The sequence below is a fragment of the Tiliqua scincoides genome, chromosome 5 (genome assembly GCF_035046505.1).
Source record: "Tiliqua scincoides isolate rTilSci1 chromosome 5, rTilSci1.hap2, whole genome shotgun sequence".
NCBI lineage: Eukaryota > Metazoa > Chordata > Lepidosauria > Squamata > Scincidae > Tiliqua > Tiliqua scincoides.
In genome coordinates this window covers 107,812,678-107,828,845 of record NC_089825.1, presented here as the reverse complement: position 1 = coordinate 107,828,845, position 16,168 = coordinate 107,812,678, and the positions used below count along the sequence as shown (strand labels likewise).

The following is a 16,168-nucleotide window of genomic DNA, read 5'->3' as shown; positions in this document are numbered from 1 at the left end:
CTCCAGCATGCACCTCTTCCTAGACATTACCCATTGTGCTAAAGTTCCTTTAAAAGCTGTGCGTTGGCAGGAGCCCACCTCCCCCATACGGTGTTTTAATTTTAACTGGAAGGATACAGAGACCTTAAAACTGTCAACCAAATCTAGGTCCCCCATCCAAGCCAGGACTGCAGCTGACCCTGCTTAGCTACATTAATGCCTGAGCATCAGCACCACACAGCCACCAGCCCTCACAATAGGCTCCTGGGCCAGATGCTACAGCTGTGCTCAAGTCCTCAATGCTTCTACCGGGCTGTGGGTGATGTCACTCCAAGTGTTCTTGTTTTGACAGGTAAGATAAATCAGCCCTTTGAGGGACACGAGAAACTCTGGCAGTCAGGAACTCTTCGAACTCGCGTCTCCATCACCCTGCCCAGCTTTCGGAGTGCTTTCCTTTTGTCTGGCATCATAGCAGGCCATAAAGGCACAAAAACTCTGCCATCTGATCCTCCTTATCTAAGGAAAAGGAAAAAGGGGAGGGGTTGGGGGCGCACCAGAGTAGCCCTATTGGCAGCCTTACTGCCTGACATCTGCGTCTTTTTACCCATGTGTACACCCCCAAGGTAGTGTATGATACCAGGGGCCCACCACCCCCATGTTCTAGTTTTAACCAGTAGGATACAGCAGCCCCCGGAGAGGGGCATGATAGCCTGACGACTGGAACTCTCTGCTGTCACTGATGCTTGGGATCACACTGCTGCCACCTTCTTGTGCCTGCTCCCAGGGGCCCCTGGGCAGAGCACCTGAGCACGGCAGGGGAGGGGTATGAGGCACCTATCCTGCTCCCAGAGATACCCCCACTGAAGTTGCCCATAATTCCCCAGAAGAAAACAGCGTGGGAGGGCAATCATCAAATTGACAAGGCACGGGGGGGGGTGAAGTTGGTCCCTCCCAAAGCCCCCTTAAAGCAACAGCGGGGGGGTACAGCAATGGCTGATAGGCACCAGGGGGGTCTGTAATCAACACCCTCCAAAAGCCCCCCTTTGCAGCCTCCCAATCAGGGAGACTGCCTGCCCACTGGGCCCTAGTCGCAGATCTGGACTGGGGGGGGGAATGTGAGGCAGGAAATGGTGCCGGGCTGTCATGCTATGCAGCACCATGCAGCACCAAAAATGGCCGCCACAGTCTCGCCTGCCCGCCACTGGCCGTCCTGCTGCCTGAAGCGACTGAAAAGAGGCTCCTTGGGCTCCCACCACTGCACGAGCAGCTTGCCAGTGCCCTGAGCCTGCAGCCTCGGCTGCGAGAGGCGCCCGCCACCCGCTCTCCCTCCATGGGGGAGCTCCCAGCCCCACATGTGGGGCTGAAGGCAGAGACAGGGCTTGGAAGAGCGCCTTGCGCTGCTCAAGTCCCATCCCAAGGGCAGCCTCCCTCCCGCTCCAGGCAAAGCGACTGATTGGGTCACTTGCCAGGAACAGACTGAGCTCCTGCAGGCGCATGTGCACCTGAGGAGCTCTCCCGTCCCACCCCCCTTTCAGCTAACCAGCCAATCAGCTGGCAGCAGGTCCCTGTTGCCAGCTGGGGGTGGGGAGCCTGGCAATAACTGCTAGTGCACCAGGGAGGCATGCTAGCAGCCCTACTGGAGAGAAGGGGCAGGCCTTTACCACCTTTATGCATCTACTTGAATCTGCACCAGCTACTTTGCTGGTACATGTCCAAGTGGATATGGGTCACTGGATCGAGGTTGGGGAAAAAGGATAGGATACTGCCCATCTTCCTGGACTTGACACACACTCCTCCCTGCCATATTCTGCCCATCCACTGCCCATCAGCTACCACCTGTCCTGATTTAATTCTCCAGTTGCTCTTGCTACATCTACCAGGGCAAAGCTTCCCATTCTCCTGAACTATGCAGCTAGATCAAAACTTGAGCGTGCACCTCCATTTCCTCCATTTGGTGGGCCACTGTGAGATACAGGAAGCTGGACAAGATGGGCCTATGGCCTGATCCAGCGAGGCTGTTCTTTTGTTCCCTTGTTCTAAGCACAGTGCGAGTCATTTCCCCTCAGTAATTCACCTCACTCCATATAGCTCTCCAGTACACAGGCAATGGTCTTGAGCCTCAGCTTGGAAATTGCCCTTAGTTCTCAGAGAGTTTTTATTCTCAGTCACATGACCTAGCATTTTGTTTCTTCCTTTCTACAGCCACTTTCTAGCCTGCAAGGAAAAGTTGCCTGTGCAGATTAAAGTGAGGTAGACTTGGCCATTAATCCTCCTTTCTGTCTTTGAGATTTCCACATATGGGCAATGTGATTTGTTGCTCTTCAATCCCATCTCCCTAAAAACTACATGCAAAGTCTACATTCCAACAGCCCAATCCTATGGGCTAGATATGCTGGTGGATCTTGTGATCCTGCAACCTGTTGACTGGGCAGCAGCTCTATAGAGCTCCTATCAGCACAAAGTCCAGGAGTCCGCCCTCCATGCCTCATGGAAGGAACAGGGCAGTTCAGGGCTGGGATGTGAGAGAGGTAGAAGCAGTGGCACCCAATATCCCATGCCCCCTTGAACATCCCAGCCCTGAACTGCCCTGTTCCATCCATGAGGTGGACACCTGGACTTTGTGCTGATAGGAGCTGACAGGACGGGGTACAAGCCATGATGTGTATGCGCAACCTCCTGATTTTAGAAATGGGTTATGTCAGAATGCCAGATGCAAGGGAAGGCACCAGGATGAGGTCCCTTGTTATCTGGTGTGCTCCCTGGGGCATTTGGTGGACCACTGTGAGATACAGGAAGCTGGACTAGATGAGCCTATGGCCTGATCCAGTGGGGCTGTTCTTATGTTCTTATGAGCTCTATAGAGCTGCTGCCCAGTCAACAAATTGCAGGATATGCTGGCAGATCACAAGATAGTGTTTACTACAACGCTGAAATAATTTTCTTTCACATTGCAACCCTTCAAGTGTTTAGGCACACAGAGCATGACCTTTCCCAGGGAGTGGAAAACCTTAAGCAGTTACACACCTGCTGGAGAAGCACAAACAGTTGCACACACGTTGTACAACAGAAAAAAAGAAGTCATTATTTCTACAGTTCAGTCACAAACGGCTCAGTCTGGAGGTTCAAGCCAGCCGTCTGTTCCAAATGCCAATCTGCAGGAATTCAGCATTAAAAAATCAGTGTAGTGAAATGCAGTAGTGAATTGCTGTAGTGTACATGTAGTGAGTTGCTATCTGAGCTGCCAATCAAAGGCTACAGTCCTAACCACACTTTCCTGACAGCAAGCCCCATTGAACAAAATGGGACGACTTACTTCTGAGTAGACATGGTTAGGATTGTGCCCTAAGGTGAATTTGTATGTTATCATTTCTCAGAACTTATGAAAAGGTTGCTCATGTGTCCTAGCTGGGTGTGGGCAGTAGAGAAGCAGATATCTACTAATATATAGCCCTCTAGATCTGCAAAAGAAACAGTGGGGGTAATTGGTGTCTCACCTGGAATCACTTAAGACTGAGGAGAAAACATGAAGTCTGGTGGACGCCACTATTTTGTTTGGAATAAGTTTGCAACTAGAATGTGATGTTTCAGTCCCATGAAGGCAATTTTTTCTATCACATAAACTATGCACTGTGTGTATCCAGCACAGGTTAGGAGGCAGCTGGAGGTCTCCTTGTGGTAAAGGGATATATTCCCCCCTCACCCCAGGTAAAGCCTCAGTCACCCTATGGGGTTCCCAGATCCTTGCCAGCTACATCACTGGTAGCTCAGATGTAGTCACAAATGTGCTTTACAACTTGTTTGCAAACACTCTGAGTTGGTGCAGGGACAACTGTGGTGGCTGGGTGGGGGTTAGGACTGCACAGTCAGTGCTATGGAGGCAATTTTTACTGGCTACCCTATAAATGAGGCTGTGTATAGAACTGGCTGGAATGGTTCAGAGAATTGTAGAAGGCAAAATAGTATTTGGGAAAGAAGAAGATGGATGGATGGAAGGAAGGGTGAACAGACAGGCAACTGAGAATGTGGGGGGGGGGGAAGGAAAAGCCTTACTTACTTTTTGCCATTGCTTTCATTCAGTAGCAGGTAGTATTCCCATTACAAAAGCTTTTAGGTCATGGAATGTCAGCATTGCTCTGCTCTGTCCCTTGAAGCATTGAAGCTTGGCTCTATGTAGATAGTTCATCCTGTCATCATACATAATAAAAGATCTTCTGCATTCAGCAAAACTTTGTAAAAGTTCTTCTAATGTCTCCTTTGAATTCTTTGAGACCTGCTCCCATGAGCCCAGCATAGCAGCTGATGACACACACACACACACACACACACACACACACACACACACACACACACACACACACACACGAAGAGAGAGAGAGAGAGCGAGAGAGAGAGAGAGAGAGAGAGAGAGAGAGAGATGCTGAGACTTTTTCCTTGAATTGATTTGTGCCCCTCCCCCTTTAACAAACCTAACAAGATTCTTGGCACCAGCAAGCTACATCTGAAGACATGAAAACTTCACTGTCCTTAGAACTAGATCAGCGTCTGCTGTATGCTCAGATTTTTCCTCCTGCAACAGGTGGAGCAGAACCTGCCTAAGATATTTACTACCAGTTACAGAAGTTCTTTATGACTTGAGCAAAGGCATCACCTAACATTACTGAGCCCACAGCCAGTGGTGTAGCTAGGTCATTTGACACTCAGGGCCCATAAATTTTTGTCACCCCATACGACATAATTATTCATTAATTAATTAATTAATTCATTCATTCATTCACGTTCTTATACCATCCTTCCTCTAAGCTGCTCAGGATGGTGTGCATGGTTCCTTAAGGTCTATACAAACAATAAAAGAAAAACACAACCACCCCATCATCATCATCAGAAGAAGATAGACATACAGTATCAAGCTTATATAAGTGATCTTTAGTCTAATCAATGGTTGAACAGATGGCATTTTTTAAGAAATCAGTGTTCAGTTTAAATAGTGAGTCCTTGTAGAACAGGGAACCATTTATTAATGTGTTTTGTTATATCAAATGCTTAGTGAAATTGTCTGGTTAAAAAGCAGGATATGAGGATTCTTTATAATGCTAGACGTTGCATGATATAAATGGCCAAATTCAAGATGCAAAAGAAACACACAGATTTTTACAAAATGTATACTGTACATAGAAAAGGGTTGAGACATAATCACAAAACCATCCTTACAAATGGTTCTAATCAGGGCTTTTTTTCTAATGGAATGCAGGGGGGATGGAGTTCCGGCACCTTTTGCAGGGGCCCCTCCCTTTCGGAGGCATTCCAGGGGGGGAGCAAAACAGAGGCATTTGCTGGGTGGGTGCTGGGGGGTGCAGGGTGGGTGGGTGACTGGCCCCTTCCTGAACACACAACGACCCCCTCCTGTCCCCATCTCCAAGCTCTCGCCTGAGCCCAGCCTGCCTCCCCTCTCCCCGCACTCTGCTTCCCCACACAGCTTCCAAGCTGGTGGAGGGTGCGGGGGACACGCACCGATGCCGAGGAGGAGGACAGACAGCCAGCCAGCCAGGGAGACAGGCTGTGGCACCCATGGAACTCCCAGGTACTGGCTTGGCGGAGGAGGAGGGGAAGGAAGCTGGCTGTTGCAGCCCCCATGCCAATCTGCATGAGCCTAGGCGTGTCTACTCAGAAGTAAGTTTCATTGTGCTCAGTGGGGCTTGCTCCTGGGAAAGGGTGCATAGCCTTGCAGCCTGAGAGCCCAAGCTTATGCATGTCTACTCAGAAGTAAGTTCCATTGTGTTCAATGGGGCTTACTTCCAGGAAAGGGTCATAGCCTTGCAGCCTGAGTAGACAGGTAGAGGAAGGGCTCTGAGGCTGTAGTCCTCTCCACACTTTCCTGGTAGGAAGCCCCACTGCCTCTACTGGGACTGACTTCTGAGGAGACAGCCACAGGCTTTGGCTCTGAGGCTGCAGTCCTCTCCACACCTTCCTGGGAGGAAGCCCCATTGACTCTAATGGGACTGACTTCTGAGTAGACAAGCACAGGATTGGGCCCTGAGGCTGCCATCCTATCCACAGTAAGCCCCATTCACTAAAGTAGACTTCTGAGTAGACATGCATAGGATTGGGCTCTTAGGCTGCAATCCTAGGCACTTTCCTGGAGGTAAGCTCCATTGACTAGAACGAGACTTACTTCATACCTAGGATTGGACTCTTAATCCTGGTAGAGATATATATCTGCACCCATTTTCACATGCTAAGGGCAGGTGAAAAGGGATTCTACAAGTGTACAACATGCTGTCCAGCCTTGCCAGAGATCCTCCTCATCCTTCCCCCACAAGCATGCCCTCTGCCAGCCAGTGTTTGCAGCTCCTCTCCAGCAATGCACAGCAGCTGCTCAGGGCAGCAGAGAACATACAATTGCATGCCAAGCACCTTCCCAAAGACACAGAGTATTCTGATACCTGAATTAAACCATATTTAATTGCTTGTTTGCAAACATAGCTGTTTCTATGTGCACCTAAGGACCCCTCTCATGTAAGAATTCCTTTTTTGTTCTTATTCCCACAGTTGCTTAGAGTAATTTTACTACATGGAACTCATGTAAGCCATTTTTTGGAATCCATCCATTGCTTCCTCGCCTCGAAATAGTGCTACACTACATACTACACGCTATAAGTGCATTTGTACAGTATTTTTTCCCATGTGTAGAAAAAGTAGCTAGAAGGAAGGGGATGTGGAGATTGACAGCCCGATCCTATGCATGTCTACACAGAAGTAAGTTCATCTTTAGGGGGAAACACATAAAAAAAAATTTTATTTCTCCAATAAAAAATGCTTTATAAATAAATAAATAAATAAATAAATCAACAAGTTGTGAGTTCCTGCACCTTTTTTTTTTTTACAAAAAAAGCACTGGTTCTAATGCATCAGAGGTTTGCAGACATACCACATGATGAGAGGACAGTTCCCCTCCACGACATTTCAAGATTTAGCTAACATATTATTTCTCAAGAGCATATGTAGTATCACTGCTGGAAATGGGAGAGTAAAGTGTGGGGGATGGGGAAATTTTTTAAATAAATATTTCAAAAGTTAATGGTCAATATATGCAAAAGTTAGGACTGTTATTGTTGTTGTGAATCTTCCCTTCCCACCATACCAAAAGAATAGACTTCCTGTACTCTTGGGGCACAGAGAGGGATCTGCCTGAGTTCATTTTATTTGATAAAATATCATGTGCACAGATAAAGCTACACACACAAATTGTTTAATAGCAACAACGGCAAAATGTACAGTTCAAGAGAAAAGCAAAACAAGATTGTTTGCTTCTCTGTTATGAGCCTGGCTGATCTCTTGGTGTGGCAGAGTAAAATTTCATTCAACAAGAGCTAAGAACTTATAGGAAAATGTTCATTATTTCAAAGAGGTCACAATCTCAGGAATCACATAAGAAGTCTGGAAAACCCATTCAAAAACTGCTGATTTAATAACCTCCACAATGCAGTCTGAAGCTCTTTATTTCTCATGCTATAAATGAATGGATTCAGCATAGGAGGGAAGATGGCATATATGACAGCAAATCCAAGATTCAGGTAAGAAGAAATTTTGCCAGGGGGCTTTGCATAGACAAAGAGTGCAGTGAATATCAGCATAGAGACAACAATGAGGTGGGGGAGGCATGTGGAGAGAGCCTTCTGACGTCCCTTCTCAGAAGGGATTCTGAGCAAAGCAATGAAGATCCACACGTAGGTTGTAATGATGAAAATAAAGCATCCAGACCCCATACCAGCACTAAGCACAAGAAATCCAATTTCTACTAGGTACAAGTCAGAGCAAGAGAGTTTTAGTAACTTTGGGATCTCACAGAAGAATTGATCAACAACATTAGAGCAGAAGGTGATTGAAAATGTGCCACTCGTGTGCATAACTCCATAGAGAACACCACAAATTGATGCACCAGTTGCCATCTGAATGCAGGCTCCTTTGTTCATAATTGTTTCATATTGAAGTGGTTTGCAGATGGCAACATAGCGGTCATGTGCCATGATGGTTAAGATAGCCAAGCCTGTGCCTTCAAAGAATGCAAAGAAGAAAACTTGAGCCACACATTCAGAATAAGAAATGGCTATGCTGTTCACAAGTGAATTAACCATAGATTTAGGAACAATGACAGAAATGGAGCCAAAGTCCATCAGGGCTAAGTTCATGAGGAAGAAATGCATGGGAGTGTGTAGGTGGTGGTCAAGGATGACTGCAGTAACAATGAGAAGATTTCCGGACATGCCTGCCAAATATAGAGCTAAGAACACAAAGAAATGGATGAGCTGCCATTCACGGACTTCTGAGAACTGCAGAAGCAGAAAGTCAGAGCTAGAGTTAAGAGTGGGCATTTTATCCCAAACAGGAAATTTCATGCTACCTGTGGGGAAGAAACAGGAGAGTTAGTTTTATTCAAACTGATATATGCAAGACAACTGAAACATGCATTTCTATTATATCACTTTTAGTCCATGTACAATGAAAGGTGGAATTCCATTCACTCTTCCAGTACACTTCTGTGAATGAGCCGAGATGGACCAGGATAATCTTGATCCAACAGCATAGGTGGGGGGGAGACCCAGGGCCTGGTGATACAATGATACCTTTGTGTCATTGTGCCACCCCCATGCCTGCGCAGACACCCTCCCTCCATGCATGGCTGTGGCCCTGGAAATGGCTGCATTTGCAGTATTATTATGCATTTGCACTTTTCCCTGTTAGGGCAGGGATGGTGTGTGCCAATTTCATGATACCTCCATGCACCACCAGGTAGGCACTGTCACCCCCACAGTGATGGTGGAAAACCACCAAACCGGCATGGACCCCTGGTCTCAGCCCAGCTATGCCATTGTCTTGATCTATACCAAATTAGGTCCCTCATGTAGAAAGTGTGGTTGAAATTTATTGATTGAGATAAGTCCTTTCCATTGGGAATATTTGGTATTGCATATGGAGAAGGCAATAGTTTGACTAAAATTGAATTAAACCAGTGAGAAAAGACTGTGGTTGTCTTTTTTCACACCTGAACTGCTATACTATCTCCTGTAGAGTATAGTATAACTGCTACATTATTCATACCACTGATTTTCAACCTTTTTTTGTCTCACGGCACACTGGAAAGGTGCTAAAATTGTCAAGGCACACCATCGGTTTTTTGACAATTGACAAGGCACACCATACTGCTGCTGGGGGGCTGACATCCCCAATAGCCCTACTAAATAAATGACCCTCCCTCAAACTCCCTCGGCACACCTGCAGACCATTCGCGACACACCAACGTGCCACAGCACAGTGGTTGAAAATGGTTGATCTATACAATACAGTTACTGCAAAGGCACGGACATGATGAAAAATCTAATCAAGTCATCTGCACAAGTTAGGCTAGTCCATCCTTTCCAGTCTGTCTCAACTGACCATGGTTTGGTCCAAAATGGTTGGTCTGTATGTGGCTGTATGGAAAATGTGGTCTGTATGTGGCTTCTGTTTGACTCCAAAGTAACTCATCTTAGTTGTAACTTATCTGAATGAATAAAGTGAATCACCAGATACTCTGCTATCTTACAGAACACCTATTTAGACATTGCATCTGTTCTAAAATCAGCCACACAGCAGAAAGCACCCTTGCTAGATTATATAAGCCTGATGCGTTAGGTGGGAATATAGCTTTTCCTACAAACTGAAATCATTTTCTTTTAAGTTCCAACTTAGCAGAAGAAATATAGAACATGATCTTTCCCAGGACAGATGAGTGGAGAAGCACAAGCAGTTGCACATACATTGTGCTTCTGAAAAAAAGATATTAGCATTTTGTGTACAGCCTGGGAAGGATTGTGTCTGTTCTTGACACAATCCTATCCCTGAGTTGCTAATCTAATTTGTATATAACACCATCACTTCCCAAAACGTGACAAGGTTGCCGGAGCTGGATGTGGACAGGAGAGAAGATCTCTAACTAATATGTAACCCCCTACATTTGCAGAGGAAACAGTGGGGGGAAACTAATATATCACCTGGAGTCACTTCACACTGGGGAGAGGAAAAAACATGAAGTCTGGTGGCCGCCACTGTTTTGCTTTTGCAAAACTTTTGCAACTAAAATGTGATGTTTCAGTCTCATGAAGGCAATTTTTTGTCTGGCTATCACCTAAACGAGGCTGGATATGAAACTGGCCTGAACAGTTCAGAGAATGGTAGAAGGCAAAATACTATTTGGGAAAGAAAATGATGGGTGGGTGGCTGGGCTGACAGGCAGCTGAGAATGTAGGAAAAAATGGGGAAACATTTACTTACTTTTTGCCGTTGCTTTCATTCAATAGCAGGTTACATTCCAATTCCAGAAGCTTTTAGGTCATGGTGTGTCATCATTGCTCTGTTCCTTGAAACATTTATGTCCATTGAAACTTGGCACTATAGAGATGGTTCATCCATCATCACTGGAAATAAAAGGCTTTCTGCAGAACTTTGTGAAAGGGGTTCTCCCAATGTCTCCTTTGACTTCTTTGAGACCTGCTCCCAAGAGTCCAGCAAAGCAGCTGATGAAACACACACACACACACACACGCATGCATGCACACAGCGCTGTTGGGGCTTTTTACCTTGAACTTATTTTTTGTCCCTTTTTAAAACAAACCTAAGAAGATTCTTGGCACCAGCATGCTGCACTTGAAGACATGAAAACCTCATTGCCCTGATAGCTAGATCTGTGTCTGCTGTGTGCTCAGATTTTTTACTTCTGCAACAGATGTAACAGAGGGCGCAATCCTAACCCCTTAAGTCTGTGCTTTCCAGCACGGACATGAGGACAATGCAGCTCTGAGGTAACGGAACAAACATTCCCTTCTTTGAGGAGGCCTCCGTGGGCGACACCCAACTGCAGGGTGCAGCACATGTCCCACTGGCATCGCTGTGCCAGTGCTGGAAAGCACTGACATAAGGGGTTTGGACTGCACCCACAGATGTTTAAGACCCATGAAAAAAATTCTTCATGGCATGAGCAAGTTCCCAGCCAGCATCCCTGAGCCAAACAGCCCATGGAGATCAGTTCTGTGCCCCCCCCCCCTTGAACTTACCTCAGGATGCACAGCAATCTTTACTTTCTCAATAGCTGTTTCAAGCTGTCAGGCCAGTCCTAACAAAATCCCTGTGTGGTGATGCAGCAGGTTTGGTGTGGGCTATGCTGCATCCTGTGGGGAATTTTGGGTGCTGGATGTTTCCTTGGAAAGGGCTCATTTGTCCCCTTGCCCAAGGATAAGGGGATTCATTTTAATGGTAATGTTAGTAGTAATGGCCACAAAAGTCTCAATATGTGTACAGAACATGACTCTTTCCAGGAAAGATGAGTACAGAAGCAAAATCAGTTGCACACACATAGCTTAATTGTGTGCTATGAAAAAAATCCACATTTTCATCCATCCGTCATTCATCAATCAGTCCTGCCAATCAACAGGAATTCCACTCTAAAAAAAGACATATAGTTGGTGCAAGGAGAGCCAGCAGCCATGTGAACAGAAAAATGGAGCAAAAGATCTAGTATGCATAACTGTTCCCCAATCCACCCATCTCTTCCCCAACACTACCACAAGTTCATCCTCTGAAACACTCTGTTATGCCCCTATGCCCATACCCACAACCAATGTACCTCCTCCAGGATAGTCTGGGTGCTCTGGTGACATGTGTGGTGCATCTGCAGCGCTCATTCCATCACTGGAAGACACTCATAGAATTAGGGTGCAATTCAAACCAAATTTTCAGCACTGACCTAACGGCAATGCAGCCCCAAGGTAAGGTAACAAACATGCCCTTACCTTGAGGAGGCCCCCTTGACTGTCTCCCTGCTGGGGGATGCACTGCATGCCACATTGGCACAGCTATGTCAGTGCTGGAATGTTAGTTAGGGATTGTGCCCTTAGGGCAGGGGTGCTCAATACGTCAGTCGCGATCTCAATACATAGATCTACCAGATTGATCGCAAGGCAAAATGAGTCGATTGCAGGCTTCTCTCCCATCCACGCCATCCCTGGGAGTGAGCTCTGTGGAGTGACGCATTCCTGGGAGTGAGCTCCTGTCCACAAATCCCTAGGAGTGAGCCCCGAGCTCCCTGGGAGTGACGCATCTCTGGGAGTGAGCTCCTGTCCACGCATCCCTGGGAGTGAGCTCCTGTCCACGCATCCCTGGGAGTGAGCCCCATCCTGGGAGTGAGCTCCCTGGGAGTGACGCATCCCTGAGAGTGAGCTCCTGTCCATGCATCCCTGGGAGTGAGCCCTGTTGACTCTACTGGGGCTGACTCGTAAGTAGACCTGGAGAGGAGCCGCTGGCAGGCTTCTCTCCCATCCATGCATCCCTGGGAGTGAGCCCCGTTGACTCTACTGGGGCTGACTTACCTTTCCCCTGCTTTTGCACTGGTATGTATGGAGAACTGCCCCCCCAACTTCCATCTGTTGGTTCTGTGTGCAAGCGGTTTTGCACCGGTCTTGCTGTGATGTCTATATAGAGATCTTCCCTCCCCCACACCTTTCCCCTGTTTTTGCACTGGTCTGTATAGACATCTGCTCCCCCCCTCCCCACTTGTATTGGAATCACAGAAGAACTGTTGAGGAGTTAGATGTGGTGTCAGCAGTGGCCCCTTTAAGGGTAAGGCCTGGGCATCCAGCAGAGTGTGCTGCACAGCTGCAGCCACTTGAAGGCAATAGGGCCCTCAGGGATATAAGAGCACCTGAGGCAGGAAGGGCTGCACTTATTTATGTGAGTCAGCCTTTTCCTACAGGAAGATCATTAAGCACAAGTACCGGTCCACCATGACTGATGAACATTTGGAAGTGTGCTTGAGGCTGGCTGTCAGCAGCTACTGTCCGGACTATGCATCCTTGGCTGATTCACTTCAGTGCAACTCAACAAAGTAAACTCAAGTAATTACAAAAAATGTTTATAGTTAATTATGTTGTGTTGTGCAATATTGGCTCATGCGGTTATGCAAGGTACACCAACATACATTGTACACATAAATGTTATATGTTATGATGGCACGAACATTGTAAAAAAAACTCTGGTAGATCTCTGGGCCTTGCTGGGTTTCAAAGTAGCACTCGAGCCAAAAAAGTGTGAGCACCCCTGCCTTAGGGCCTGAACATAAGAAGAGCCCTGCTGGATCAGGCCAAAGGTGCATCTAGTCCAGCTTCCTGTATCGCATAGTGGCCCACCAGATGCTTCAGGAAGCACACAAGACAACAAGATACCTGTATCCTATCGCCACTCCCTTGCACCTGGAATTCAGAGGACTTCTAAAACCAGGATGATGCATATAACCATAATGGTTTGTAACCTGTGGTGGATATTTCCACCAGAAATCTGTCAAATTCTGTATTAAAGCATCTAGGCCAGGTGCCATCACTACATCCTGTGGTAAGGAGATCCACTAATGACTCACATGCTGGGTAAAGAAATATTTTCTTTTGTCTGTTCTAACTCTCCCAACTCTCAGTTTTAGTGGATATCCCTTGTTTCTGGCGTTTAGCAGATTATTAACGCAAAGACATGCAGTAGCAAAGTTTAAAAAGGAGAAGACACTATGTAATCAAAGTTCATAAGAGTTTACACCTTCCATCAAGCATCATTTGTTTATCATGAGTTAAATGTGCACACTCAAGATACAAGAAAAACATAAAGGAACACACATACGCACATGCAAAATGGATGGTCAAACCTTGTAAATTGAGACTTACTGTGTCACAGGAATGTCTTGAACAGACCTAAGCTGACAATGCTGAGTGACCATATCATGTGGGGAGAGAACAGAGCCCCTTTCATGTTTTTGACTATCTTGCTATTCTAAGGCATAAGACACACACACTACTTTATAATTCACAAGTTAAACTTTTACTAGTCCGTGAGCAGGACTTTCATTCTTATTGTGCTTCCTCCTTCCTCATCCCACCAACCCCACCTATAGAACATATTTCCTGAACTGCCTGGAGGGAAATGAAAGAAGCTGCCTTATTTTTCTGTTACTCTGTGAAGTATCCTACAGACTGATAATGCTACAAAAATGGTTTAATAACAATTCAAGTTATTCAAGTGTACTTGAATAACAATTCAAGTACAAGAGAGAAGTTCAAAAGGTATGTTTTCTTCTCTCTCAGGGGCCAAGCAGATCTGCAGTCGCTGAAGTTGGAGGATAATCTGAGTTTGTGAAGCAAATTAACATTTTCCTACAACCATAACTCACAATTTGTATAATGTTTCTCACTGTGCTGAGGTTACTAGAGAATTTAGAGCTCCCTTGGTGAAGGACACCTGTGGTAAAAATGCAACAGGAGAGAAAATGTGATGTTATACATGTTATCTATAGGTTCAGAAGTGTTCATGGTTAAAATCTCCTCAAAAACCATGTGAAAGATTAGAGTACAGAGGATACTGGTTTTAAAAGGGTTAATTTGCTTCATGATAGTTTCCAACCTAAAACCAACTATACACATATTTGGACAAGTGGACAGAAGCTTCTGAGGGTAGACTATAAAAGACATCATGAGAAGCTTCATGTGGACTGATAATTCCACACAAATGGCTTCATAAGAATTCCGGTGGCACATGTATTAGTGCGCCACTGGTGTTTACCCTGCCCCCACATGAGGCACAGGAGGACCAGCCTCGCAGCCCATTGGCTCTAACAAAGAATGCCATATTAGTGTCAGGACTAACATTTCGCGGTAAGCCCCATTGCACACAGTGATGCTTACTTCCTGAGACCAAGGGCTGTAAACCTTTCCACATTTTCCTGGGAGTAAACCCCATTGACTATAATGGTGCTTATTTATGAGTAGACGTGCCTAGGATGGGGCTCTAGATGTCCTTAATCACCTGCCAGCCAAGGGACACCTCCTGAAAGGTACCCCACCACTAGCACCTCACCTGGTTGCTGCGACCCTTTCCACACTGTCCTGGGAGTAAGCCCCATTGACTGTGATGCTGATGGCTTCTGAGTAGATGTGCCTAGGATGTAGAAGCCCTGCGTGGCCTACCAGCCGAGGGACCCTTCCGGAAAGGTCTACCGGCACATCATCTCCAGGGCGCACCTGGGAGCCAGCCAGGCTGCATCTCGGGGGCCGGATGTGGCAGCGGGAAGGCGGGAGGACAGGCTGGATGCTGCTGCTGGTGCCGTCACCCCCTCCCTGTGCAGCAGGTGGCATGCACGTCCCCGTGCTGCGGGAGGTGAAGCTCCAGCGCCGGAGCGCCTCCTCCTGCCTGCGCCGTTGCGCGCGGGATTGGAGGGGACCACCGGCCAGCCAGCCAGGCAAGCCTTCCCCGGCCAGCCTCCCTCTTATCCCCCACGCGGCTCTTCCCTCGGCAAGGTGGTGCTGCTGCTGCTGGCAGTGCTGGCAGGGCATGGATGGGGCTCCTCGGCAGCTGGATTCGGGGCTGCGGCAGCTGCGGGAGACCGACGCATGCCCTGGAAGCGGCCGCGGGAGCACCCCTCTGGGTGGCGACAGGGCATAGCAGGCAGCAGGAGGCGGGGGGCTGCACGCTGCTCTCCACTGTGGCTCAGCCTCCTCCCCCATGCGCCCAGGCAGCAGGGGGCGGCAGCAGCTGCCTGGGCATCCCTGGGGCGCACTGCCTGAGTGCTGCCGCAGAAGGGGGGAAGGCAGGCAGGCAGGTAGGTGCCTGCTCTAGCCCCCTGGGTGCCTCGCCACTCAGCCCCCGCCCACCCACACTGACTGCTCCTCCTGCAGACTTTCCCTGCTGCTGCTGCTGCTCAAGACCCCCCACTTCCAATCTCCCCCCAACTCTAGCAGCCAGTCAAGTTGTTTGCACATGTGCAGTGACCTAAAGGTCAGAAAAAATCTGGCTCCGTGATCAACTCATTTTGCCTTGTGATCGACTGGTCGATCGAGATTGACGTATTGAGCACCCTGGGTCTAGGGCCATGTGCAGGCTGCTCAGAGAAGTCCGTGCAGTTGGGACCAGGCAGCAGTCAGGGAAGGACCTCCTTCGCGCTGCTCCCCGACTCAGGCCACTTTGCTGGGGCCTCGAGCCCCGCAGACTTGGCTGTGGTTGCCCGCCTGCCCACCTGCCCTCTTGGCTTACCTTTGGGCAGCATGCGGCTGTTGGCAGTGGTGCCTGGGTTGGGCTTCTTGGCTGGGTTGCGGGGGGCTGCCTTGCAGGGGCAGCGGTCCAGCTG

The 16,168-nt window shown here is 47.8% G+C and overlaps 1 protein-coding gene across 1 annotated transcript; it reads right to left on the bottom strand.

The window, feature by feature from the left end:
• Positions 1–7,400: 7,400 nt before the first annotated feature.
• Positions 7,401–15,548, bottom strand: LOC136653037 (olfactory receptor 14C36-like). Its single transcript, XM_066629962.1, has 2 exons — positions 14,927–15,548; positions 7,401–8,377 (listed from the first exon to the last, which is right to left on the bottom strand). The coding sequence occupies exons 1-2, from the start codon at positions 15,546–15,548 to the stop codon at positions 7,401–7,403; spliced, it is 1,599 nt and encodes a 532-aa protein (XP_066486059.1).
• Positions 15,549–16,168: the final 620 nt, after the last annotated feature.

What these genes read in the sequence shown, in the direction of transcription:
- LOC136653037 (XM_066629962.1), bottom strand. Translation starts at nt 15,548, where the DNA reads ATGGGGGAGGAGGCTGAGCCACAGTGGAGAGCAGCGTGCAGCCCCCCG. An exon ending in TGGGGCTTACTCCCAGGACA is followed by an intron (nt 8,378 to 14,926) that starts GTGTGGAAAGGG and finishes TCTTCCCCACAG; the next exon opens with GTAGCATGAAATTTCCTGTT.